This window comes from Vidua macroura, chromosome 17, assembly GCF_024509145.1.
Source record: "Vidua macroura isolate BioBank_ID:100142 chromosome 17, ASM2450914v1, whole genome shotgun sequence".
NCBI lineage: Eukaryota > Metazoa > Chordata > Aves > Passeriformes > Viduidae > Vidua > Vidua macroura.
The window spans coordinates 6,582,334-6,608,816 of NC_071587.1; the positions used below are offsets into that span (position 1 = coordinate 6,582,334).

The window sequence follows — 26,483 nt, forward strand, 5'->3', positions numbered from 1 at the left end:
CTGCTCCAGAGTGTCCCTGCCCTCACACCCCTCATTGTAGAGCTCTGCTACCCTTGGGGCTGTGGTGTCTCACAGCAATGGCTCAGCTCCTCACCACCCACAGCATCCTCACTGCACCCTCTGCAACCCAGGCTGGATCTTCTTAGTCTTGCTGTCTCTCCTTCTGCAAGAATTGCAGTCAAATAGGATCAAGCAGCTTCTCTGGAGGAAAGCAAAACTCCAGAAGAAGAAAAGCATAACTGGGAGCTGCCTCAACCTTCAACATCCCCAGGCACCAAGGGATGGAGTGCTGCTCGCAGCCCTTCACAAGAGAGCCCTGTTCTCTTGTGTTGTTCCCAGGTGCTGGGAGAGAGCTGAGCATGCAGGAGCCATCTGCACCCACTTGGTGACATGTCCAGCTCTGTCCTTACAATGAGAGCAGACCCCACATCTAGTGCACTTCCAGATTACTTCTTTGGGAGCTACTTTGAGGAAAGCACTTGCCAGGAGCTGCCTGCTGCTCCCCCAGCTGGGGCCAGCTGGCTGATTGTCTGGCTGGGAATTGGTCGGGATAGCATCTGCCTGGCTCAGAGAGCAACTGAAAGGGAGAATTTTATCTCTTGATGGTGAATCTCATCCTCCAGGAGCAGCAGGACAAAGGCAGGGCCTGGAGCACGTCCTGCCAGGATCAAGAGCTGGATCCTCCCTTCGAAAGCCTCTTCCCTGGGGCCGGCGCCAGGCAGGCTGTGTGCCCCAGGCACAGCACACCCAGCCCACTCTGATCCCCCAGGCATGGAGAGCACAGACACATTCCCCTTGGCCCCTGCCAGATTATAGTGGAATTAATCACGCTGATTATATGCTACCAAAAAAGGAGGTGCTTTCTCTGTTCAGAACTGGCTCAGACCCCCTGCTTGCAAGCAGCAGCCTAAAAATGCTGTTTTCTGCCTCATCATGTCTCTGGGTTTTTCAGGAGCTGTAATAATTTTGGATAAAAAGACCAAGAATGACTGCAATCCCAGGCAGCTCAACCTGCAGAGAAAGTGGGGAGATAACGTGCGAGTGTGGGCAGGGAGGTGAATCATGGCTCCAGCAGAATGGGATGTCATCCCAGGGAGGGACAGGCTGAGCCACAGCAGTTCTGCACCCTCTTCTCTATCACAGAACCCTGAGCAGTGCTTTTGGCCCCTTGTCAAGTCACACTGTTGCCTGTATCAGTTGGGATTGATGCCCTACTTTCAGTTCTTTCCCTGCAGCTACTCAGGATGGCATATGTGTGTATCTTCTCCCTTGTAAGGGTCTCAGAGCAGCATTTCTATCATCTTTTCATTGCACCTGTTGAGTATTCAGACTTCAGCTTCTCTGGTCTGCCTACTGCATCTCAATTTAATGGGAAGGAATCAATCCTCATTTCATGACTAACAGCCAAAAATTCCTCTGGAGTGTTTTCACTGCAGGAATGAGAACTGCATCTTTCCTCCTTTTTTGTCCTAAAACATGACCAGATACCAACCTGCATCTGAAAAGGGCTCATCAGATACCCTAAGACCATATTAAAGGTTGTAATTTAGGGTGAATTAGAGTTTGAGGAATGCTAACTGCTTATCACAGAAAAATATGTGGATTTGTACATGAAATGGGGAATATGGGGAGTCTTGGAAAATCTGACAGTGAGAGCACGGGGAAGGCAACTCTTGGTAAGACCTGAGTGCAACAAACCAGCTGAATATACTGTTCTTCACCCACCCTTATTTTTGAGGTGCAACGTTGCTGTTCAAAGTCAGCTCCTTCCCAGACTGTGAGCAGCTGGGCTGTAAAGCCATCCCTGCTTTTAGCAAAAAGATCACAGGGCCCCGAGCATGAGGCATGTGAGGAATATAACAGCCGGCCAGTAAAATAACTCCCATAGCCTATAGTCCTGTGGAGCAAGGAGGAGATGTGCTGGGAAGGAGTGGAAAGGACTCAGAGAGCCACGCTGAGAGGGAGACAATAGCTCTAGTGAGATCAGCCTATCAACCTGCAGCGAGTAAAGGAGCCCCTGGACAAGGCGTGTTGTTTGCTGGAGAGCTACAAGAGAGAAATTTCCAGGAAAACCCATCTTGTGTGCTGAGCAGGGGCACACTGCCTCTGGCAAGGCGCAGCAGCTCAGGGCTGGTGACACACAGAGGAGTTCAGCCACCAACGATGCTTGTGTGATGCCCTGGTCATTCCTCTGAGCAGCACAGCAACGAGCCCATTCTGCAGTGCCTGCTGCTTCACTGCATCATGTGAACATGCTCACATTTGCAAATTCACCTGCCCTGTTCCCTACGTACAGCCTTTCCACCTTACCCTTGAGTATCTGGGCCCCTTCCATGTTGAAAATCTGCTCTTCTCTCCCTGAGTGAGGGTTTTGGGTCATGTGGGCAAATTCTGAGTGCTGTTATGCCAGGTGGGCTGATTCAGTTTTGGTGGCAGCCAGGGTTTGCTGTGTGAGTGGGATGACCTTGGCTCAGAGGGCGCTCACTGTTCTCCCCTCTTCTCTCTGCAGGACGGCTCATGCCAAAGCCAAGGCTGAAGGGTCTGAGCAGGCAGCTCAGGCAGCCAACAACGAATCAGGCATAGCCAGAATGATGGCCAGGGAGCTCTCCCCAGACTTCTACCAGCCAGGTAGGATCAGAGGCATCTTCCAAGAGGGATCTTGCAATTTCCATGGGGAATCCATTCAAGTGTTTCACCCACTTAATAACTCCACAAAATGCTCTCCTGTCTATCCTAAATCCTCTTTTGCTCAGTTGCAGCCAGCCCCTTGTCCTGGCTGATTTGCTGTCCTCGTGACACCACTGTTTTACTCACTGGAGGAAAACCCCACAGTTTCTCAGCTTCTCATGTTTTTTCACACACTGAAGCCCTCAGAACACCAGGCAGGACAGGCAGCAAGCTCGTGGCTATCTGCAGCTCTCCTGTAGATACATCCCTTGTGGCTTTTTCTTGGAACAGTCTTGCACATTGACTCACAAACCCATATCCTGTGGGGCCTCAGAACAATCAGACTGTGCTAATTGGGGGCTGTAATATCCTATAAGACAGCAGCTAATACAAAATACAATTTTCCTGATTCTTTTAATTTGTTAGTATCACTGCTAATTATTTTGCTGGGTAAACACTTGGGAGGTTCCTTCTGTGAGACCAAGCACTGAGGATTAGTAGATGAGGAATGTAATATTAGAATCAGAATTTTGAATGCCATTACTTTTCCCTGGACTGAGTTAACTAGAGATACGTTCTTCCTGGAAAACTTTCCTTTACAGAGAGGGAAGGTAATAACAGAGCAGAAAATAAAATTTCAAGTGCCTACATTTTCATCCTGTCTTTCTTATTATCTGGATGTATAACCTGGAGTGAGTGTCCCATGGTCACTGAGGTAAGATCACAAGAGACTGTCACAGTGATAAAACTGGAGGTAGAAGCCAAAGGTTGACTTGTGCTCAGCAAAACCTGACACCTGCCCCTGCTCTGATTTCGGTGTCTCTGCATCTCCTGTACCACTCCCAGCACAGGGCACACAGTGGGAAATGGGAACAGCTCAGAGCTGGTGGCTGGTTGGGGAGAGTCATGCTGACAGATTTTCCTAAATTCCCTGTACTCTTGCCTTGTCCTGCACCTATGAGCTGGGGAAACACCATGCTGGAGGGCTGCCTCTTCCTCCCCAGTGCCCAGCAAGGCCTGTTGGAGCTGACTTTGAGTGGGGAAACACCAGAGCACCCGGGCATGGGCATGAGCCAGCCTATGGCACTTCATTTAACAATGGCTACACGTCGCTTGATCCTCACATAAGCCCCCCAGCTGCCACTCACAGCTCTACACTCACCCTTTGCACACTGGGTATTTATAGAACAGAAACAAAGGAAACTGGAGTCCCTATGGGGAGGTTTTGGACATTTAGCTAGATTATTTTTTCCACCCATGGCAATTGAATGAGACAATTGAAGCAGTCTCTGTAAAATACTTGGGGCAGCCTGACCTCCACTCCTGGCTCCTCAGGTGCTGGATCCTCTTGCTGCTGTTATGTAGGGCCTCAATTGGGTCCTGGCCTCTCTCAGTGGCCTTCTAAGCTCCTGATGCATGTTATCCTTCCATGATTGTTTTAAACCTCTAAATTCCCCAAGTGCACAAGAATTTATCTCTCCTCGCATGGTTGCACCATCCAGGAACAAACAGACAGTAGTCCAGCCTTGGATTTTGCTAGGACTGAGAGCTGCTGCTCACACAGCCAGGAGAGCCTAGCTGTGTTTGGTGTCTGTATTTCTCCCTGCTATCCTGGCAGATTGACCATGCTGTGTCTGGCACGGGCAATCCTGCTCAGCAAGCCCCATATCCCTAATAACTGTTGAGCCCTGAATTTCAGGGTATCGTCCCTGGTAACTTAGAGAAGGATGCAAGCCAAAGCACTTGCTGAAATGTGCTGGAAGATGAAGGTAGGGAGCTGAGTGTGTGCCCTCCAGGCAGCTGGGGTTTTTTGTGATGTATTCAGGAAGAGAAGAAAGCAGCAGGAGAGAGCAAGGAGCCTGGAGCTGCAGGCAGCCTATTTTGAGGAGTCTGAACAACTGTTGAAATGGCTTCCAAATAACTCAGTTGCAGCCAGAAATAAATGGCCCTGAATGGGTCATCCGCTGATTGACAGGAGTGTGCAGGCAGAGCAGAGCAGCTGAAATCAGTGCCCTCCTTTTCCCCACTGCCCCTTCGAGTGGAGGCATTGCCTGAATGGACAGGAGGTAGCAGTGTGCAAATCATACCACTGACTTACGAGAGCAAAAGGAGCACCAAGCCAAATTTCCCAACCAGACTCAGATCTGCATCAGTCCTTGAGATGAAGGAAATGAGGGGAGGGACCTTAAGGCAGCCAGAGACAGTGTGGCTCCAGGATCTACAGTGTTGTTCAGGAGCACAGAGCAAGCCCTCGTCAGCATCACTGGGGTTCAGCAGAATGAGGCCAGAGCAGGTGCTTTGCTTTCAAAGAAGCTGCTCTGCGACCTCACACTGCACAGGAGCAGCATGATGCTCTTCTTGTTCTCATTTGCTATGAGCATCACAGTGATGTGTGGGGACCCCTCTCCCAGCACATCTCAGAATGTGGAGCGCTGTGAAGGGTTGTTATTCCACAGGATATTCCCAGTTCTTTAGTGATGCATTTTGGTGGATGTCTTCAGTGTCAGGCTCTGTCTGAATTCCCCTGGCCCAGGCTGGGCTGCAAATTTCAGTAAGGTTAATAAAAAGTAAAGATCTAATGATAGGTGAAAAATTGAAGTGAGGCAATGTTGCTAGGAACTCACAAGTCAGTGTGTGAGATGAGGCCAAAACGAAATCTGAAGCCCTGAGTCACCTTTCGTGATGGTGCCAGGTAATTTTGCTGCTGTTGTGGAGCTCAGGGCAGACAAGAGGGCTGTATAACTTCCAATCCTGTTCCACATATAAGAAACATATTTTTCCTATCATGATGGATGGCACACAGATAATTTGGGGACCCTGCCTTTGCCAATGACACTGGTCATCCTGTGTATCCTGTGAAGTTACCACGCTATTTGACACCAAGGAAGCCACATGGAAGAGTTTACCAGCCATTAAATTAAAAAATAAACAAAGTTCATTGGGAGCTGTATCCTCCTTAGCCCCAGCATGACCCATATGTGTGACCACATGAAGCTAGGCTGCAGATTTTCATTTTTTCCTTTAACCTTATCTATTGGAGCCTTCAGGAGTTCCTAGAGGAAATTCCTCCTGGCAGCAGGGTCTCATTTGGGAGTTCCTCTTCTCCCAGACTCCAACCTGGACCCTTGCACCATGGTCCCCAAAGCCATTGCTGCTGGGGGCACAGCTGCCGAAGCCACGATGGTGCCATGGCATTGGGGAACCCTGCTGTCCCCTGTCCCGGAGTGACTCCTCACAGCAGCCCTTCTCTCCGCAGGCCCCGAGTACCAAAAGCGGAAGCTGCTGCAGGAGATCATCGAGAACGCGGAGCACGCGGTCAACATGGAGGAGGAGGCGCCGCGGCCCGAGGCTGCCCCGCCGCCCCCCACGCCGCCCGAGAGCCCCCAGCTCCACGAGCAGGAGGAGCCGCGGCCCCGCACCAGCCCGGCGCCCAGCCCGGCCGCCACCCCTCCCGAGGCCAAGCGGGCCAAGGCGGCCCCCCGGCAGGACGGGGCCCTCCGTCCGGGCAGCTGGGCCGAGGCGGGCGGGCAGGCGGGCGGCGGGAGCCCAGCACCCTCCGAGGGCGAGGGCCGCCCGGCCTCGCGGGGCCGTGGCCGTCCCGCCGAGCAGATGGAGATTGGGCCACTGCAGCGCATGGCGCGCGAGCCCGACGTCGAGCTCTTCAAGGGCTACCACAGCTACGCCGTCCGGACGTCGCCGGTCACCCCCGCCACGGACTATGAGGAGGAGCAGTTCCCCGAGAATGAGCCGCCCTCCCCGGAGCCCCGGGGGGAGCCCCAGCGCCGGGGGGGCACCCCTGGCCTGCCGCAGGGCCGGGAGGAGAAGCCGTCGGTTGCGGCAGAGGCCAAGCCGGAGCCGCCTCGCCCCAAGGAGCCGCAGCAGCGCCCCAGCCCTGAGCGCAGGGCCGCGGGCCGGGCTGAGCCCGCGGCCGACAGGAAAACTGAGGCCAGGGCACCAGGCCGGACGGAGCCCAAGGCAGGGGCCAAGCGCGGCCCGGCCCAGGCGGCGGCAGTGGTGGCAGCACAGAAAGTGGAGGAGTGTGAAGAGGTGATGTGGGGCATGCCTGGGAGCTTCCTGGGAGCCACCTTTGTCTTTCCTTTACTGTTCCCCGTGAGGTCTGGAAGGACCCAGAGGGATGCAGACCCCCCCGGGCCTGGCTGCAGTGGGTGCCAAGTGGTGCCCAGGGGCTCTTTTTGGGATCCTCCGCTGGAGGAGTGTTGGCATCCCCCTCTCCTGCCGCCTTCCCAGCCTGCCCTGCGTGGATGCTTGCCCTGACATTCATAACCCTCCTGTTTTTGACCTCCCCTCTTTACCTGGGCAGATATGCTTTCAGACATGTGGTATTTCAAAATTTGTGCAAAACCAGGCATCTTCCAATTAATTTTATCCACTTTTCTCACCTTCTTTTCCCACCCCATTACCAACCAACTTGGATGTGAAAGCTGGGGGGGAAAAAAGCCAGGAAAAGCTCAAGTGTGTTTTCTCTTTTACCCATTACTTTTTTTGCTGTAGGGGTACCTCATGAGCTGAACTGTGGTGTTGAATCACCAGCCAATTTCCCAGGTTTAAAATATAGTCACTGAAACTCAATTTTGCTCTTAGCAAATACAGCTGGAAACCCAGACATTTTATTAGCCCTCTGAGTCCCATCTTGCAGTCCTTTGGACATGAATGATTCCGATGTGACTTTAGAAAAGCACAGCTTGGAAATGCTTTGGTCTGAAATTACAGCAATCTCACATGGGTTCATTTGTTGGGGTTTGGAAATAGATAATCTTCAAGGTCCCCTTCCAAACCAAAGCATTCTGCGATTCTATGATATTAAAAATGGCAAGTTTACAAACACAGGCAATGTGGATGCAGAAGGGAGTTGGGAGGAGCAGCCTGTCATGGGATCAGGAGTTCATGTTGCTGTGATCAGGGTCTCCTTTAATCTAATTTATCTGCAAAAGAAGCCTGATTTAACCTCCTTCTAATGAATTTGCAGAGAAGAAGTAGGAATAGGACAGGATAAACATTCCACTAGTTTGAAATTCCAGCTGGTTGTTAAGTGCCAGATTTCAGTGCATTGAGAGGGGGTGATTGTGGTATTTTTGAACAGCAGAATCAAGCCATGTCTGTCTGGAGCTGTGGTGTGTAATACTCTGTTTTGGGTTTTTCCTTCAGGGACCTAACACAATTGTGATCTGCATGGTCATCTTACTGAACATTGGTCTGGCCATCCTATTTGTACATTTTTTGACATGATGAGCCCCTTGAACAAGGTAAGAAGCAGAATGAGATTTTATCCTCAATTTGTAGATGTCACTGGATGTTTTAAGGTTGACTCACTTTTCAAAAATGTCATAAAATTATTGCATGAAATTATGTCATAATTTCATACATTTTCTCAAAATTAAGAACATAGACCATGTTGGTGGGATACAGTCCCACCATATAGTTTTGCCTTCCCAGTACCATGGGCATGTTTCATGGAGTGAGAATTCCGTTGCAAGAGTGTGTGATGTTAAATTTGAAATTTGTTTACTGCAAATGCTGCAAATGCTTCAAGAAACACTTTGAATTTGCTGTTTCAACATGGCTACTCCCAGGTAACTTGTGCATTATAGTATTTCTTGGCACTTAGACCAGCAAGATGCAAGAACACATAAAAAATGTGAAACTGTGAAAACTGCAGCTCTAATTGCACCAGTACTAGTTCTGCTGAGGTTGTTACTTAATTGTTTTACTAAAGATAAATATGAATCAAGATGTCTGTAAGACTGGAGCTTGCTCAGGTCTTCCACTTGAATTGGGATAAGGGTTTACATTTGGATTTGGTGGCAATAAAATCTTGTGAGGTTTCTCATGCCTGTGGTACTCCTACAGCCAGGAAAGTGCCCTGAGCTTGCGCAAGACTTCTGTCTTGGGCTCAAATATTTCAAACAAAATCTGCCATCAAGGCTAAACCTGACCCTTGGGTCTCATGTGAATGTAACACAAGAGACACCTCTAAGCCCCTGTGAGGATATTGGGCTGCTTTTCCCAGACCTCCTGGGGGACAAAACTGCTCTGCTGGGCACTGCTTTCTGTCATGTTTTTAGCCTCACTCAGCCTGCACAGGTGAAAGCCTTGCAGGCAGCTGTGGTCACGTGTTGGTCTTGTGTTTTGCTCTCTCTTGACTTTCCCATTTATCTGTGTCCGGACAGGTGTCGCTGCTGGTGGAGACCTCAGACCTTGGCGGGGATTAAAGCTCAGCCACCTGGAAACACCTAAGAGGAGGACTTGAGATCCCAAGGTTGCACTGCAAACATCAACCTTAAACGAGAGTGTCTGAAGATCAATTCCGTTTCCTGCTCTCAGGCTGTGGCTGGCCTCTGCAATCTACCAGGGAAAAGCCAGGGTTTCTGCACTGCGGTCTCCTCTTCTTTGTATAAAATAGCAGTTGCCTTAAATTATTCTCACCAAAGCCATCAACTGTCCTGCCATGCCAGGGATGAGGGATTTATCTGTAGCTGTAGGAAAATGAGTGAGAAGGTCTCATACGTGCACACTGATGTGTTTTGTAACTCCCTTGGTTGACTTAGTGTCAGAGATTTTCCAAAGATTGTCATCCATGGCATGGAGATGAAGCAATACAGCAACCGGAATGACTCATGAGAGCCGCGCCGTGACTCGGGGTGGACGGCGCTGCTCCCTGTGCTTGGAAGTCATCCAAAGGGATGAAGAAAAAGTCTTTCCTTTCCCCTGTCACCTGGCATCATTTTCCATGTATGGAGGACTGAGAGGGGGAGCAAGTTGAAATTGGGCTTGTTGAAGTGTGACCTGAGTCCTGCCCACGGCGGCCCCGGCGGACGGGGCCGCGGGGTGGGGTGTGAGGGACTGGTGGATCCAAGGCTGTTGGTGCCTGTGGGGGTGCTCTGGGTGGAGATGGGGCCTCTTTTGGGACCAGGCACCATCCAAGCGCTCTCCTGCAACCAACAATGCTCTGCACAGAAGCAGTTTGCAGTGGGTGGCTTCCCACTGTAACAGGAAAGGCAGTAGGTGTGCTGAATTTGTCCCTTTACCCCTTTTTTTCTATGAAAATGTTGTGAGTTACAGTGAAAAGGAGGATCTTGCTGAAATGCCTCTGTACACCTGCAGGTTCCTCCCCTTGGTGTGCCGGGCTGCGGGGGGGGGGGGTCCTGGCCTCTCATTGCACCCAACAAAGAGACTTTCCAGCCAGAGGATGCAGGGTGGCTATCATGGGAGAGGCTACCTTATTCCTGAAAGAAAAAAGGTGCAGAGATGTGAGTGACTGAAGTGTATTTGGGTGTTGGGCTCAGAAATATGCAGGAGCCAGGCTTTCAGCAGTGGCAGAGTAGAGTGGGGCAGTGTAGCTGTTGCTCGTGTGTGTGAGGCTGAGTGGCCTGGGCAATTTGCACCCATTTTCCCAAAGCTGTGACAGGGAGTGACCTTTGCAAGGAGATTTTTCCACCACGATCTGCTCTGATCCTTAGCAGTGTAAGCTTAGAAAGTCGGCACAGATGAAGTTACAGTTTAGTATGAGGCTGAGTGCTTGGACATGTTTCTTCCTTCTTTTAAGAGCAATGTGTATTTTCTATCCCTTTTTAAGATAATCAGAGATGTTATTTATAGTTGGTTGTGCACCTCTGTGTATCCTGAAGTCCCACAGCACAGGACTGGGTGGGAAAACCTTGTTGGACTGGAAAGAATGGGGAAATGATAGTTAAGGAAAAAATCAGGTGCCCGGTCTGCTTCAAAGGTCAGTCTGAAAGGATTTCAGAGATGGAGTGGCAGACACACAGGGGTTTACACTCAGTGGAGACACGGGGCAAAACCTACCTAATTTATCTACTCTAGTTATGGCATAAGAGAGTGAGAATAATTCAGTACTTTTCTTTGTGAACCAAGTCTATTTTTTAACCTTATTGAGCTCAGGAACATTGCCACAGTAGCAAATATGTGATATTAAGTGTGGAAGAAGTGAATGTGATCCTTTCCTAAAAGCCATGTGGCTGTACCAGTCCTGAGAAAGCTGTGCAGCATCATCTACACTTCCACAGAGCATAGTTTAGTAGCAAATTGCTTATTTTCTTTTTTTTTTTCTTTCCTTAAATATAAATGTATTGCAAACCCCAGGCTCTGCTGCCTTTAACGTTTTGTCTCCATTTGCTGGCATTCACTTGCCAACTCTGCAGTTTCAATATGCCAACTGCTTTTATTCACCACCAAGACAATTTCCATTGAGAGACCTGAGGGGCTTTTATTTATCACTAAGCACAAAAATGGATCTTTTTCAACAGTGCTAAGGTAATTCCTTTCCACCCCCCCTTTTTTTATGCATGTGATATGCACTCATTAATGTGCTTTCCTCCTAGTAACCTTCTGAGAAAAGTAGGTAGATTTGCTTTTATGTGACGTATAACTATCCATATTGCACTGAGATATGGATATATATACATAGAGAGAGAGCCCCTTAGGGATTTCATTTTCTTAGATGCAAAATACCAGATTTACCTCAAACTGCATGCTTTCAAAACTGACTAGGATTTTGTGTTATACTTTTCAGGTCTTACAAAGATGCAGATACCTTTCACTCTTCACACAAAAGTACCTTCATCACAGATTTTGCTAGCTGTTTACTACAATCTGTGTACTACTGTCCAGAGTTTTCTGTCGGTTGTTCTGCTGGATTATGTGCAATAATAAACAGTTATCTGCTCACTCTATCCATGTGGATTTTTGCAGGGGAATGTCCAAGTTGCTTTCCGTGGTGACACATTCACTCCAGTTTTAAAGCAGAGAGCAATGCAGAATTTCACTGGTGGCATCTAGATGTTTTTTAGCTTTTTTTAAATTATCTGTTTCAAAAATTTGCATTTTTTTTTTAATTGATGGGGGTACTTTGCAAAGGGAGTTGTTTTCACTAAATGCTTTTAGGCAGCCTTTAAGGACTCTGCAACTCTCTGAGAACACTCCATGTGCTCCCATCGTGCTGGCCTCTGGCAGGGACTGCACAGGGCGAGGAGGAAAGGCAGCTCGCTGGCCCAGAGCCTGCCCAGGCCATGCAGATGGCTGCTGACAGGTCCTTTTGCTGCCTCCCGACCCCAGGGCTGCTGCCAGGCTCATTCTGAGCTGTGTGTCAGTGGCTGCTCCTCCTGGGTTTGGGGAGGAGTGATTCTGCACTGTGCCCCATCCTCTCGCTCAGCCTCTGGAGACAGCCCGGGTGAGAGGAAAGCCAGGCACGAGGTAGAGGGAAATGGCAGCAGGGTGATTTATGGGGGAGGATGGATGAGCAGAGCCCAGCACCAGCCCAGGGCAGCAGGGCCCCAGGGCCTGAGGAATCCAGAGTAGCTGAAACCTTCAATCCTTTTTCTATTTCTGGAGCGTCTCACATGAGCAAAGACGGACTGTGCAGAGAGGCTGGGGGGACACGGGCTCAGCCTTCATGGGCTGCAGTGCTGCCCCTGGCTTCTGTGGGTGTGAGGGGTCTCATGGCAGAAGATTTCATGCCCTGGTAGAGACTGAAGGAGCTGAGTTTGATGAAATTATGGCTTTACTCTCCTCTGGGCTTGCTTTGCTACTGGTATAAAAGGAACTACATCTCATTCATCAGTCAGGGGCAGCAGGGTAACTGGAGCCTTGTGCACCTCATAAATCTCAGGCTGATGAATGGAACAGGTCCTTGGCTCATGTGTTACAGAGGCAGCAGGGAGGGAGGTGGGTCTGCTGCTAAAGCAATGACACATTGCTTTTAAAGTATTAATAAAGGCAGAAGAAATGTCTGCAGCTTCCCCAGGGTAGGGGGGACAGTGCAGGGCTCTCTGCCTCAATAGCTGCTGGTTTTGGGGATAACATCCCCACAGTGTCCAGCCAAGTGTCCCCAAGGGCAGGCAGGGAGGTGTCTGATATGTGAGAACCAGGCTAAATGCACTGGCCTGATCCTGTGTCGAAGGGCAGGAGCCTTACCCTCCACTGGTGGGAGGGAAGGTGCAATCTGAGCCTCAGTGTCCTTTGACAGTGACCTGGCCAGGCATCCTGGGGACAGCCACGCTGTACTCCACCGTCCTTGTGGGGCATGGGGGCTCTCAGGGGCCACCCTCTCTTTTGGTCTTCATCTTTGCATGACAGGAAGGGTCAGAGAGGGGTGAAGGTGACCCTGACACTGAGAAGGTGCTGAAATGTGCAGAAGAGTTACTGTGGTCGTCTTTGGCCTAGGAGCCAGGAATGGGTCTGGCTCCACACCACTGCCTTTGCTTCAGGACCCTTCCTGGAGGAAGCTAGCTTGAGCCCCAGGAGCATTAATACATCAGGGAACCAGCACCAGGCACCACCAGCAAGGGCATCCCATGCCCAGCTTGGGGCTGGCAGCAAGGGGCCTTACTGTGGGTCCTGGGGCCTTTCTGTGGAACCCTCTCCTCTGCTCTTCTGTCAGAAATGCTGCCACTGCACAGCTCGAAAAAGCTGCTTTAAATTTACTTCCTCTGAGCAACCACCCACACTGTGCCTCTAAGGACAGGATCAGCCAACTTGGGAGCCCAGTAGGCCCTTGCTGAGGAGCTCAAAACTATGTTAGTACCAGGACCACCCCAGGGCCTTCTCCTTGAGAAGGTAAAGTTTTTATAGGCTTCACAGCTTGTGTTTTCAGGCCTTAATTCCCTATTGGCAGAGCAGCGAGCAGCCACTGGTGCACTCACAGCATCCCCTGTCTCTATAGAAACAGCACACTCAGAGCCCAATTCATAGGGTGGTTATTAAAGAGAATTCATCAATTATAAAGCACCAATTATCCTTATTACTTCTGCCCATCACCCATGGCACAGGGACCTGTGGTGTTGCCATGATGTTCCCTCCCTCAGGCAGTATCTGGGAAAGCACCCCAGATTTTAGGCACAGGCAATGCCCTCCCATTGAAATCTTCACTGAGACCCTGGCAGGACAGAAATGTGTAGGGCTGGCTAACTGCTAAACTGAGGGCATTTTAGTCAATTAAAGTCAGTCACACAGGACTGGCAAGCTTTGATCCACTCTGTGTCCCAGGGCAGTTCTGGAACTCCTGCTTTGGTTTGAAGAGTCCTGAGGAGCAAGCCCTGAGTGAGTGCAAGCCTGGAGGCAGCGCTGGCCTAAGAGCTCTCCAGAAGCCTTGGGAAACAGGAATTGCAAAATAAACAAGTAACTGTGAGTGATTATGTTAATATCACTGTAGGATTATCCCCAGGTTTTATTAGCAGCTCTTTAATTGTGATCTGCTTGAACTAATTAGTTCAAAGAAGCAGCTGGGGCCAGACCAGATTGAAAAAGGACTGCATCCAAATATTTCTGTAATGTGTGGTCCCCCCTTTCTTGTGGCTCTTAAAAATTTAAGCAATTGCCTATTCAGATCACCTCTTTGGTGATCTGAATATTATTCATTTAAAGGTACCTCTCTTTTATCTGAGAAACATGGTTGGGTACCACAGAGAAGCCTGTTCTGGTTGCAGGGAGGTGCTGGGTGCCCTCATGGTCTTTACATCCCTTTTTTTAGGGGACTGCCGGTTTTTTGTTGGTTACTCTCTAATTTGGCCCTAGAGCAGGCTGGCTTTCAGAATGCTGGCCAGCATCATAGGTGAGAGGCTCTCCCAAAAAAACACCTGCATGGCCATTCTCCTGTGACACAGGCTGTCACAGACGCCTTATTTGCCCCATTTCCCACCACCCAAATCTAGAGACAAAGAAGACAACCTGATAGGAGCTTGAACTACAGATTTTGGTAAATTACTTAAGCTGTGTCTTTTGCCAGGGTAAATAATCCCTGCTGAGGTCCCATCCATGCCCTGCATACAGGCAGTCACTGTGTGGCCTCTATCACTGGGAGCAGCCAAATTCAGGTAAACGTGCTGGATGTGGTGTCTCCTAAACTGAAACTCCCTGATGAATGCCAGGGGCTTCAGCCAACCTGTGGTTCTTCAGGCACAGAAACCTCACTCACCACTTTGCCATCAGCTCTTTCCCAAGGCTCTGCCTCCTCCCACCTCCTCTCTGCAGTGCTCACAAATTCTTCCCCTCACCCCAGGGCTCTGCAGCACTGCCAGATGCCTCCTCTCCTGCCAGGGGACTTGCTTGTTTGTAATTGAAGAAACCAGATGGTGTTTTACCAGGTTAACAACCCCTGAAAGGGCAAGGGTTAGAAATAATGAGCTTTAATTAGGAGAGTAACAGGTTAGATCATGTTGAATTGCACTTCAATGCGATACATTACTTAGGAGTAATAGATTCTTTATTTCCTGGCATGTTTATAAACTCAGAGCCCACACTCATGCTGTTGAGACAAATAAATGCTGAGGGTAAAATACAGCTTGAGACTTTACGAGCAGGGTGGGATGTTGCAAGGTACAAGGTAATGCAGGCTGAAGCTTCAAGGGAGCTCTCTGATTTCTTATAAGGAATTAAGGTTTTTATTCAGACCCTGAATATCCAAAGGAAGTTACAGTGATGAGTTATTTATTTTAATTCCTTTCTGCTAGTGATTTATTTCCCAGCAGCATGCATCTCTCAAGCAGCATCTCCTTAGCAAGCTGAGTGGTGACCTTCTGCCTCCACTTCCACCTAAAAGTGTCTCAGCTCCTCTTAAGTGTCAGAATCCATGCAGGGGGAAGGACCAGGAACTCATTCCTCATCTACAGCGTTTAACACTCTGGTGCATTTGTTGGAGATCTCGTGGTTCCAGGAGAATTTATCTGCCAATTACTTCTCAAAAAATAGCAAAAGGTCATGCAGTACTTGGCAGCTAAAAGCAGAAAGGGGAGAAGAGAACCAGGTTTTAATTGAATCTCAAGTATGTTGAACAAATATTTCAGAACTATCAATTAGCTGTTGGCCTGAGGCTGAAATTGAATTAAGAAAATAATGCTTTTAGAGTGTCTCCATCTGGGGGGAGATGCAGAAAGGGGGAGAGTGAAGATAGGAAATGTGATGAGGAAGTGGAAAACATCCTGCTGGAGATACTTCAGAATTACGGAGCTCCTTGTGTTTGCAGACATCAAGGCTGTCTGTCAAGCTGCACATCCCATGCCTGAGAAATGCCTTAGGTCAGGATGCAGGTGGGTTTCCAAGCTCTGGCAGTAAATCCTCTTCCCACATCCAGCTCTCTGCACTCGCAGCTTCAGGGTGGAGGGCTGGAGGACACAGGACAGCCCACCCCTGAGAAGATGCTGCCTGTGCTCAAGGCCCAGGGAGGCACCAGCAGTCACCCAGGGATCCCCTTCCCCCTCCTCCACCTTACCCTGGTCCTTACTGCTCTGTTTGTCTGCACATGCTTTTATCAATGGCTTCTTCTGATCTGCTAAGGAAAAATCTGTTCTAAGGAGGGAATAAAGGTCTGTACTATAAAAAAGATTGTTACAAGCAAATCCTCACGTTAGCAAAAACTCCTCCATTTTCTTCAAGAAGTAAATCCCAAATCTCTGTGTGGAACTTTCTCAACAACAATAAATAGGAACTCTGTTCCTAAATTCACATTATACAATATACACAAAACAGTGCAAAATAGCATGAATCCTTAAATTCCAAATGCATTACATTTAAAATAATTGCAAAAAGCCAATGTTCTCTTCCTTCATCCTGTATCTATTTTAGGGGCAACATAGATGGTTTAATAACATGCAATATAGCAATCATACATGCAAAACCTCCCTACACACAGCAAAATAGGTCTTGGACTGTTCCAACACACTGAGGGGACTTGAGGTCTTGTCCTGACTCACCCAGTGAAGTGACTTCCTGTAGATTCAGAATGGTTAATTAACATCTTGTGGCCTTGAAAATACCATATATATATTTTCCCAAGTGGATGTAAAATTCTAGGCTCTTTTAAGACTATAGTTTGGAGAATGCCAGTGTTGACTAGTGAGGCTGTTCAAGTAATAGTTCACAGTCACCTGAGGTTTACTGGTGGCAGATACTTGTTTTATTTGGCAAGAGCCCTAGGTTTTGGCTCATGTGTAATCTTTTTGATTTTACTCATAGTCCAGATAGTCTCTTGCAAGTCTGGAGCAAGTGTCCTTGGACTGGTCTCCTGGATGCTGCAGGGTATGAATATCTACTTTGCTTACGAGACAACAGCAGCAATAAGTATTTGTGTCACTAATCACAAAACACTTCACAAGTTATTCCCAGGAAATAAGATAATTTCTTCACCTGCCATTGAAATGCACCTGTAGCTGGGGAAGAGAGCAGCACTGCTCTGTGGTAATGACTATACCACACTGGGGCTTACAGGACAAGAGTGCAGTTTCCAGCTGAAGCCACCAGAGGAATTTGGACAGGAAAGGTAAAGTTATCCAAAAGAAACTCAGACCACAACGTTGGAAGTACTTCTGTTACATTAGGGAACACTCATGATTAGTTTGTTCATTATTAGTTTGCTCATTGTAGCAAATCCATCTGGTCTGGACCTTGGGTTTCTGTGCTACCAGCACTGCAGTGTTTCCAGAAACATGACACCAGGCTCATGACACCCAACTTGGGTTATTCCTGATGCAGGAGTCTCCCCCTGAGAGTCCATTTACAGCCAACAGCCTCATATCTTGGAAGCATCTTCTCTGTAGGGATGTGTATTCCTCACAGGAGAGTGTTGAGATGAGAGGAGAAAGCGCCTAATTGCCCCCATTAACTTCAAAAGGACTCCCGAGGAGCAGCTTCCATGGGGTGTCTGTGTTACAGGGTGTAAATCTGGGTAGGAGACACTCACTCTAAAAAAGAGGTGTATTTTTTCATTGAATGCCCTTCTGTTCCTCGGATTCCTTTCAATGCTTTGGCCCAGCTCAGCACTTGCACATAACACAAAATGGGGTGGCACTGGTATATTTAACAACAGATGCTTCAGAGATTCTAAATATTGACATGTGCCTAACACTTCACCAAACAAGAATAAATCAGCCCTAAGGAAAAGCAAATTAAATTGCCTATAACAATATGTTTTGTTAAATGCCCTGAAGAAGTATTGAATGAAGCTTGCTGCAATGCCAAAGCAATTCCTCTTGGCACTCTTCCAGCACAGTGTGTACAGCCACACAGCTCCCACTGCCTGCATTGTTTCATGCTCACAGGAATTGTTTATTCTTCTTTGCAGGTGCAGGGAGCCTGCTCAGATCCTCCTGCTCGGTGAGGTTGTGGTCAGAGCTGTCGTGAGAACAGTCCTTCACTGCACTGTAGTACACCCGGGTGGTGGACGGGGCAGGGTGCTCAGCACTCTTCTCCTGGCACTTGTACAACTTCCTAAAGGCAGCCCTGAACTTCTGTGACATGAGGTTGTAGATGATGGGGTTGATGGCACTGTTCAGGTAGATGCACAGGCGGCAGAAGAGGAGGAACCAGGTGTTCAGGTACGGAGGGTCCACGAAGGAGTTCACCACCACCAGCGTGCGGTAAGGCAGCCACAGCACGGCGAAGAGGGCCACCACGACAGCCAGCATCTTGGTCACCTTGGTGGGGGGACATGCAAAAAGAGAAACAGCCAGATGGTGCTAAACCTCCAGCAGAACTTTCCCACCTGGAGCACTGGTGCAGATGGTTTCTCTCTCTAAGGCATTTAAAAGAAACACCCAAGCCATGGGCTTTCTTTCTCGCTGAAACCATTTTAATCAGGAAATAATCTTGCATAAATAAAACCAGAAATTATAGGTTTTCATCTACCATTGAAGAGCATCTAAATCTCCTCAGAAATAGTATTCACCACGCTGGAAATAGGCTGGGATAACCATGGCAATGTCTGTACCAGAAAGTAAATTTGAAAATTGTACGTAACAGTAAATTAATGGGGAAAATACTTGACTAAAGGTGGGGACCTTGGTTTTAGGGTGTCATGGGATACACTTAATCTCCTTCCCTAGGGTTTCCTGGTTTCCTACAACACCTATATTGTTCCAGGGAATAGGCTCCTGGTACAGAGCAACCCTGGAAGAAGAGGAGACTGTAAGGAATCTTATATTACTTGTGCTGATACAGGGCTTACTTAGCTACTTACCATGGGTTACTTTAATTTTCAGCACACTAGGGGAGTACTACATAAAGATACTGGGAACAAAAAGAAACTGAGGACTCAGAAGTGAACAATAATTGCCCTCAGCTCAACATAAGCTTTTTTAGGAAATTGGGGTTTTGCGCTGAAACACCAGTCATCCTAATAATTTCAGCAGCTATTTCTGGTGACAATCCTCCTCAAACAAATACTAACAAAATACACACGTCCCCAAAGAGGAAAGTATGATTAAAGTATGACATGATGCCACATGCATGTCTAGGCAGTGGTGTTTCAAACATCAGAAGGGGAGTTGTGCAATAACCCAGTTCTTAGTACGGACATAAGCACTGGGATCACATTTAGAGTCTCTCAGCTTTTCTTGGAGTGCTTTTTTACTTCATCAAAAGAAATGATGCCTTCCTGTAATGCCGTGAGTAGAAACTGGGAGTCATTGCGTGTGGTAACAAAACTTGCCCTAGAAGAAAGGGACTGTTACCAAGCTGTGGCCAAAATAGAAGGGTTTGCTGTGTGTGGTTTAATGGAAATGTGAGGACACTTCCAAAAATAAGATCTTGAAGTGATACAGTGAATGCTGAGGCTGTTGCTAAGACTGAAGCTTGTTTGCTGCCACAGTTTGCTGTCTTTTGGGAAAGATATGAGAGAATGTACAAGTGGTGTCTCACAAAGCTGTGTCCAGCCTCTGCCCCTGTCCAGGAAGCCACAGATGCTTCTCCCCAGCCAGGATCCTCCCTCCTTGTTCCTGCTCCATCATTCTGAGTTGCACATCCTTTTTTTAGGAATGTCACTCCCTCTAGTGGTCCCTCTCCGGGAGGAGAAATACAGACTTTGAGGTGTTCGTAGAAGTGATTGATAAATACAGCAAAGCTCACACCTTGTGTTGTCCTGCTCAGGATTTAGGTGCTTTGAAGCCCCAGTGGGAGAACAGCAGCATCCTCATACCCCAAAAGCAGTGCAGTTCTGGGACTGTGTAGGAGCACAGCCACAGAAAATCTCCCTCAGCCATCCAGGCAGGGGAGAAAATGGGCACCTCTGAGAGACCCTTTAGGACCTTTTCCAGGGAACTCTGGGCATGGGGCCTGGAAGAGCCAGTTCCTCTATAAAGAGAGACCAGAGCAGGAATGCTGATGTGAGTGCCTGTCCTCTGTTCAGAGGCACCTCCAGAGCTACACACCTCCCCCAGCTGGAAGCCCTGGAAAATTGCTTTACAGTTTAAAAACTTGGGGCCATCTTTATTCCTTATGATGGCAGCACTGTGATGTCAGGCCATTCAGGGGAAGTCTTTGCACGCTAGGATATTTTGGGAGGTAAGGATAATCTCCAGTAAACTCCTGGTGTACACTAAGGAGAGCACAAGATGTTTCCAGGAGCTGGAATGCCCCAGCAGCCACTTGTCCTAATGGTGCTGGAGCAAGCTGTGCCAGTCCATGGCACAGCATTGCAGGGGGAGAAACACAGCCCCTCCAGCAGCTGCTCTGGAAGGAGAGATCCATCAACCAGTTGAGAGCCTTTGCTGCCAAACACCATGCCCAAGGCTGCTGAAGCTGCCAGTGGTCATGGGAGGGCAGGCAAATGCTTTTGAAGAAGTCATCACTTGCTTTAAACCTTTCAGAGAAAAAGGGAGGAAAAGCTGGACTGGGAAGATTTAGAAGCTCATGAAGAAATACACATTCTCTGAGCTGTTTTCTTCCCCTCTGTGACCCTGACTCATCTCTCCTGGGGAATGGAGGTTCCTGTGCAAGGCAGGCAACAAGCTACTGAGCAGGAAACAGGAGGACTATAGGACAGGCTGAAGTCTGCTTTGGGCTATCTGGAAATCACAAGAGAACTAGTGATTTCAAGGACTAAAGCCAAACTCCCAGATTCAACCCTTTCCTTTAAAAGGAAAGCTGAATGGGCCCTGGCTATTCAGAATGGGACTGTCCCATGTCTAGATACTGATCTGTCCAAAGAGATGGGACACGAGGCAGTGATTGTCCATGTGAACAGAGCAATGAGGACAGAAGGAGGTGGGAGGAGAAGGACATGGGGAGACAGCAGGCAGCTGAGAGACACAGGAATCACCAAAACTCAGCACACCACTGTGACTCCGAGGTGACTTGCCCAGCTGGGAGGCTGCAGCCAGGGCTGAGCTCCAAGGGAAGACAGTTCTCCCTTCTCTTTGCTCCTTTAAATCTGACTTCACCTGCGCAGGACACTGTCTGAGAGGTGAGTCCCACTGGCATAACATGACCCAGCCTTCTCCTCCTCGTGGAGGCAATCAATAATTAATTAGCTAGCAAAAGTGCCTGCACTTCTGCCTCTCCCCGGCTGAAGCCCTGTCCTGCTCTACCAAGCCCGACCAGAGCACGGGAAGCCCATCTGTGCTGCCAGACCCCAGTTGGGCTTGAGGGGCTCCTTTGCAGCAAACCAACAGTCCCCACTCCCTCCACGAAGGGAAACGAAGAACTGTGGCACCTCGCCCCCTGCCAGAATGCCCCTCAAAGCCCTGAGCCCGGCAGAGCTGCCTGCAGCCCGGCACGCCCAGACAGCGGGGAGCCCCTACCTGCTTGCGGGAGCTCAGGGCCCCCCTGCTGCCCCGGCAGGAGAGCTTGAGGGAGCTGCCCTGGTGCATGGAGCCCAGGAAGGAGTGCTGCGGGGTGCCGGGCAGGGGGCTCACGAAGAGGATGCGGGCAATGAGGCCGTAGAGGACAGTTGCCAGCCCCAGCGGGATGACATAGAAGACAGCAAAATCCAAGAAGTAAATGGGCATGTAAAGGCTTCTGGAGACCCGGTAGCCACAGATGACCTGCGCCCCATCCGAGAAGGTGACCTGGGTGGTGTCCACCAGGAAGAACCACATGAGGCAATAGAGGGAGGTGAAGAGCCACAGCGAGGCGATGATGCGCCTGGCGCGGGACACGGTGCACAGGAGCTGTGCCTTGATGGCGTGGCAGATGGCGATGTACCGCTCCACCGTGAAGGCGGCGATGGACCAGGCGGAGATGTTGATGCCCAGGTACTGCAAGTAGGTGATGCAGAGGCAGCCGGCGTAGCCGTACACCCAAGAAGCCACCACTTCGGAGATGTTGGGCAGCCCGGCCGCCAGCAGCACGATGAGGTCGGCCACGGCCAGGCTCACCAGGTAGCAGTTGGTGGGGGTCACCATGTGCTTGGTGCGCAGCACCACCAGCACCACCATGGCGTTGCCCGCGATGCCCACGCCGCAGATGAGCAGCACCAGCAGGATGGTGACCACCTGCAGCTCCAGGGGCTGCCGGGGCATCCTGCCCAGGCTCTGGTTGCCGCTGCCCAGCGCGGCTCCCGGGCTGGCCGAGCCGTTCTCCATCGTGCCTGCAGCCGCCGGCGGAGCCCCGCGCACCCTGCGGCGGCAGCGGGGAGCCGGGGCTGCCCCCGAGCCCCCTCCCCGCCTTCCCGCCCACCCCGGCTCCTCCCTCCCCTTTTTCTCCACGTTTCACCCCAGGTCTCGCAGCCGCCCTGCTCCTTGCACACCTCTCCCCTGCAAACTCTCCGCCTGGAGGGGCAGGGAGCGGCAGGGATCCCCCCAGTCCCCGGCACCCTCCAGGAGCGCCCGTGAACCAGCCGGGACTGTCCGGAACCCCCAGGCTCCCGGGGCCCTCCAGGACTCCCCTTAGCCGCCGGGACCCCCGGGAAGCACCAGGCCTCCCCCAGGACAGCCCACAGCCCCCCGGGGTCTATCTCGGTCCCCGGGACCCCGCATCGCCTCCCGCCGGCATCCCCCGCCTGCGCCCGCCGGGTCCTAGCGCACCGCGGAGCCGGGCCGGGAGGAGGAGGAGGAGGAGGAGGAGGAAAGGAGCCCAAGCAGGGGATGGGGGTGCAGGTGAGAGATCCCAGGGTGGGGAGGCGCAGAGGCTGAACGTACCCCAGCAGTGAGTGGAGCCCGGACTGTGGGTGCCTTTGTCCCCAGCCGAGGCACAGTCTTCACTGTTCCCCCAGGGCAAGGGGAGCTGAGGGTGAGGAGTCCTTTATTCCTCATCCTCAGGAGGATGGGAGCAGAGCGATGCCAGTGAGATCCACAGCCTTTCCCGTTTGCCTTGTGCTGGGGAGAGGAATGGCATCCCTGAGCATGGGGTAGTGACCTCCTCGTGCTGTCTTTCCTGTAGCCATCCCTGTCCCAAACAAGCACAGTGTCACTTCTGAGGGAAAAGGCTTAACCAGTCCTGCACTGGGAGATTCCAGATCTTTCCAGCAATGAGGCTGGGGTATCTGGTATCTCCCTGGTGGTCAGGCTGGGAGATCCAGTGTCTCCGTGGTGGTCAGCAGGAGCCACAATTTGCTGCCAGCTCCATGCTTGCTCCTGACATCTCTGTCAGAAAATGCATTTTCAAACTGAAAGAGCAATTGTGCTAAGGGGCCCCTAACCTGTGGAGTGGAGGAAAGGACAAGGGGAGAACTCTCTTTTTTATTAGATTAGATTTCAATTAAAGGCAGAGGTGTCCTGTTAATCCCAGACACTGAGGTGTGGCATATCCAAAGTATGAAGGATCATTCTGATGCTGAGTGATTAAAGTCCAGCATTTCACAGGCAAATTTTTAAACCTGGGCTGCATAAACCTGGGTGGATAAAATGCCTTTTGCCTCAGCCCAAAGAGCAGCACTCTGTCCCCAGTATTTGACTTGCTGTCACAAATAATATTTTCCCTTTTGCTTTGGGAAACCTTATGCTACTCTTTGGCAGACAAAAAAATCCATGTTGTTTTTCACTACTTCCCATGATATTTAATTCACCTTTGGGTCAGTTTTAAAGGACAATTATTCTCTTCTTCTCTTTCCATTTGGTTTCCTTAGGGCTCCACTGGCAGCCTGCACCAGGCCCTCTGTGTCCCAGCCAGCCTCACACCCCTGCCCTCTACAGCCCCGGGTTTGGGAGGCATGGCAGCTCCTGTCCCTTACTGCACTTCTGTGGGAAGGACTGGGAGTGTGGGCACGTGTGTTTGCTCACATAATCCAAGGGGTTGTGTATTTCGGTGCTCTGGAGTGACTCTAACACAAACACAATTCCAGCACTTCATCCCACTGCTCTGTCTCACAGTGATGCTGCAAGTGCTCAGGATGTGGACTGTGTCATACAACTGTGTGTGGGAGAGGAGAAGGGACAAATCTGGCACAAATGTCCTGAGAAGGGAGTTGGGGTTCATTTGCTTCCTCAAACCCATTCCCAGAATTGGCTTTATGGGATCAGGAAACCAAGACAGACTCCTGCAGACACTGGAAAACGCTTTGTTTTGGTTCAGACCTGGAACACTGTGCAGGATAATTGCAGATAATCATTTCCCTGGCCGATTTGCTCTGTGGCACAGACAATCCAGCAGTTATTAGTGCAGATAAAAACAGCATTAAAGCACCCCACTGAAGCAGCTCCTCCTGCCTGCCCCTGAGCTGCTCTGTGTCAATCTCCAGGCGGGGCTGGGCTGGGGGGGGGTGGAATTTGTGTCTGCCTGATACAAAATTTTGATGGCCAAACTGAATTTTATTTTTTATATCTTTTATTTTAAAGCAAGCAAGCAAGCAGCGCTGGGTGGCCAGGGAATCGCCCCTCCACTAACAGCATACACCACTACAAGTTCACCAGAGTATATATGCTGTTTTTAAGCCTACAAAGCATTTTCCAGTGTGCTTGTGTTAGTCCGAATCAGCAAATATCAATAAGCTGGGACCAGCAATTTCATAATCTTTCCAGGTGGTCATTGGCTTCCTGTCCTGCTCGTGGTCATCTGGAGGGAGGTCCTTCACTAGTGTCTGCTAAATAATTTTAGTCTGGTACAAGTGCATCAGGATTTTTATTATACAAAAGCATTTAGTCGCTTTGTTGCAATATTCCTTAGCTTTACCACAGCTTCCTCTGTTTTATTCTAAGCATGAGTCATTTTTGCCACCTCATCTCTTGACTCTACTATACTTCTTCTGTTTTCTTTCTTGACACTTTATTTGGTTATTTCTTGAAACAGAAAGTTTCGAAACCATTCTTTGTAGTTATCCCAGGGAACGCATCCACTTTCGACACAGCAGATACAAGCATTTGCTGATGCCATTGCCAATTGACACAAATCACAAAAAACATTTTTCTGGGGTCTCCAAACGGGAATGGCCATGCCCCTCGGCGCTGGCAGGGCTGTTTTTGGAAAGGGGTGTCTGTGCAGCTCTGTGGCCAGCTTAGTACAGGCTGGGTACTTAGGCAGCTCAGCACTGGCTGATGTCCATGAAGTCTTCTTGCAGCTCATCCTTCTCACACAGCCTCACTGGGCAGCTCCCTTAGTCCTATGAACAGAAAAGAACTCTGAGGCTTCATATATTAAATAAAGAAAGCTAAAAGAAAGTGATCCTCCTACCTAAATCTGTGAAAAACTTCTTTCCATTCCCTTGGGCTTCATTGCTACAAATATTAAACCCATAAAACTTCTGCTGCTAGAGCTGGGGCACGGAGGTGCCAGTGTCATGTGGTGCCTGTGAATGTGGAGAAGTGTAATTACAAAAACCACAAGTGGTTCTGAGACACTGGTTAAAGGGTTTAGGGCCCTAGACAATGGCCAGATTTTGAGTTGCGAGTGATGGTGGGGAAGTGATTCCCACTTCTGCCCTCCTGCAGCTCAGCAGGGACCAGGCAGGAAGGTGCTGGTGGCTCTGCTGAGCAGCCTGAGGGCTGACAAGTGCCACTAGAGATAGGGAATGAGTCAATCTGACAGAAGCAGCAGTTATTGTTCGATCAGAAAGACCAAGGAGAGAGAAGTTCTGTCAAAATCACCTTCATGTGTTTCGGAGTCACAGCCAATAAGTAAATTGCTTTGGGGCTTTCTGGGTTATTGCCCTCAGAGATCAAGCAAAAAAGGCAGCTGTCAAGGAACTAAACAGATGCAAAATCAGTCTGGGTTTGTGCTTCATGAACACAAAATGTGGGGAAAAAAAAAACCCTGATGGTTTTCTGCTGATTTCTGTGAACAGCTCTGGAGGGACCAGCTCACAGACCTGGGCTGCATCACATCTGTGCCAGCAACGTGGAAGGGAGCAGCATTATGGAAAACATTGAAGACTGAAGGAATGGAAAACAATTAAGAGGAAGGCAGTGATATGGATTTCTGTGGGTTAAACCATTCCAGGCTTGAAGATGAGACTATCTTCAGGCAGCATTTCCTGTGGGGCAGCCACAGGATGGACCTGGTGGTGCCAGGCCTAAGGAGCTCCAGTCTCTCCTTGTAACATCGAGCCTGTCCCAGGAAAAGGATGCTTCCCCATGCCTATATGAGGACAGGGGTTTGTTAATTCAGGTTCAGGGAGCACAGGCAGCTCTGGGTTATCTCAGGATCCTCTCTTCCCTGTCTCAGAGTTTCCTCCTGGCTTCTGGGTACCTTCCTCTCTGGTTTGAATAGTCTCTTTTAAAGATCTGTTGCTATTAAATCCTTGATGCACCATGTTTTGCAAATGCCTTCAAGACTCAAAGAAACTGGTGATTTTTCTTCACCTAATAACTATAATTTTAGCTTTTAAAGAAAGTCAAGTGAGGCCACTTTCACAAACAGGAAAATTATCTCTTCGCCCTTCCCCTGCTTCCTTGCTGTGTTCACAGCCTCAGACCTCAAGGAAAAAGCCTCTCACAGCCCCAAAATTATCAAACAGATGAAAACAGATATTGCAAATGAGGGGCTTGGCCAGGGCCAGCCATTCACAAGCCTCTCATTTCTGAGTATAGTTTATTTGTGAACTGTCCCCACTAACATTTTAATAAGTGCATTCTTCAAACTCTGCTCCAGGTTGCTCCTGGAAGGGCTGAACAGCCTGAATAGTAAAAGAAAAAAAATCA

General features: G+C 49.6%; 2 protein-coding genes across 2 annotated transcripts in view; one reads left to right on the top strand and one right to left on the bottom strand.

Annotated features, from left to right (window-relative positions):
• Positions 1–11,378, top strand: part of JPH2 (junctophilin 2) — a 31,467-nt gene extending 20,089 nt beyond the window's left edge. The window contains exons 3-6 of the mRNA XM_053993116.1: positions 2,510–2,628; positions 5,924–6,714; positions 7,834–7,931; positions 8,856–11,378. Of these exons, the coding sequence (XP_053849091.1) occupies positions 2,510–2,628; positions 5,924–6,714; positions 7,834–7,914 (991 nt within the window). The 3' untranslated portion in view covers positions 7,915–7,931; positions 8,856–11,378. The remainder of the gene's footprint in view (positions 1–2,509; positions 2,629–5,923; positions 6,715–7,833; positions 7,932–8,855) is intronic.
• A 6,351-nt stretch (positions 11,379–17,729) lies between these two features.
• LOC128816069 (thyrotropin-releasing hormone receptor-like) lies at positions 17,730–21,995 on the bottom strand. The gene is made up of 2 exons (XM_053993325.1): positions 21,213–21,995; positions 17,730–18,110 (listed from the first exon to the last, which is right to left on the bottom strand). Exons 1-2 carry the CDS (start codon positions 21,993–21,995, stop codon positions 17,730–17,732), a joined length of 1,164 nt encoding a protein of 387 aa, XP_053849300.1.
• Between the last annotated feature and the right edge of the window lie 4,488 nt (positions 21,996–26,483).

What these genes read in the sequence shown, in the direction of transcription:
- LOC128816069 (XM_053993325.1), bottom strand. Translation starts at nt 21,995, where the DNA reads ATGGAGAACGGCTCGGCCAGCCCGGGAGCCGCGCTGGGCAGCGGCAAC. An exon ending in CCCTGAGCTCCCGCAAGCAG is followed by an intron (nt 18,111 to 21,212) that starts GTAGGGGCTCCC and finishes CCCCCCACCAAG; the next exon opens with GTGACCAAGATGCTGGCTGT.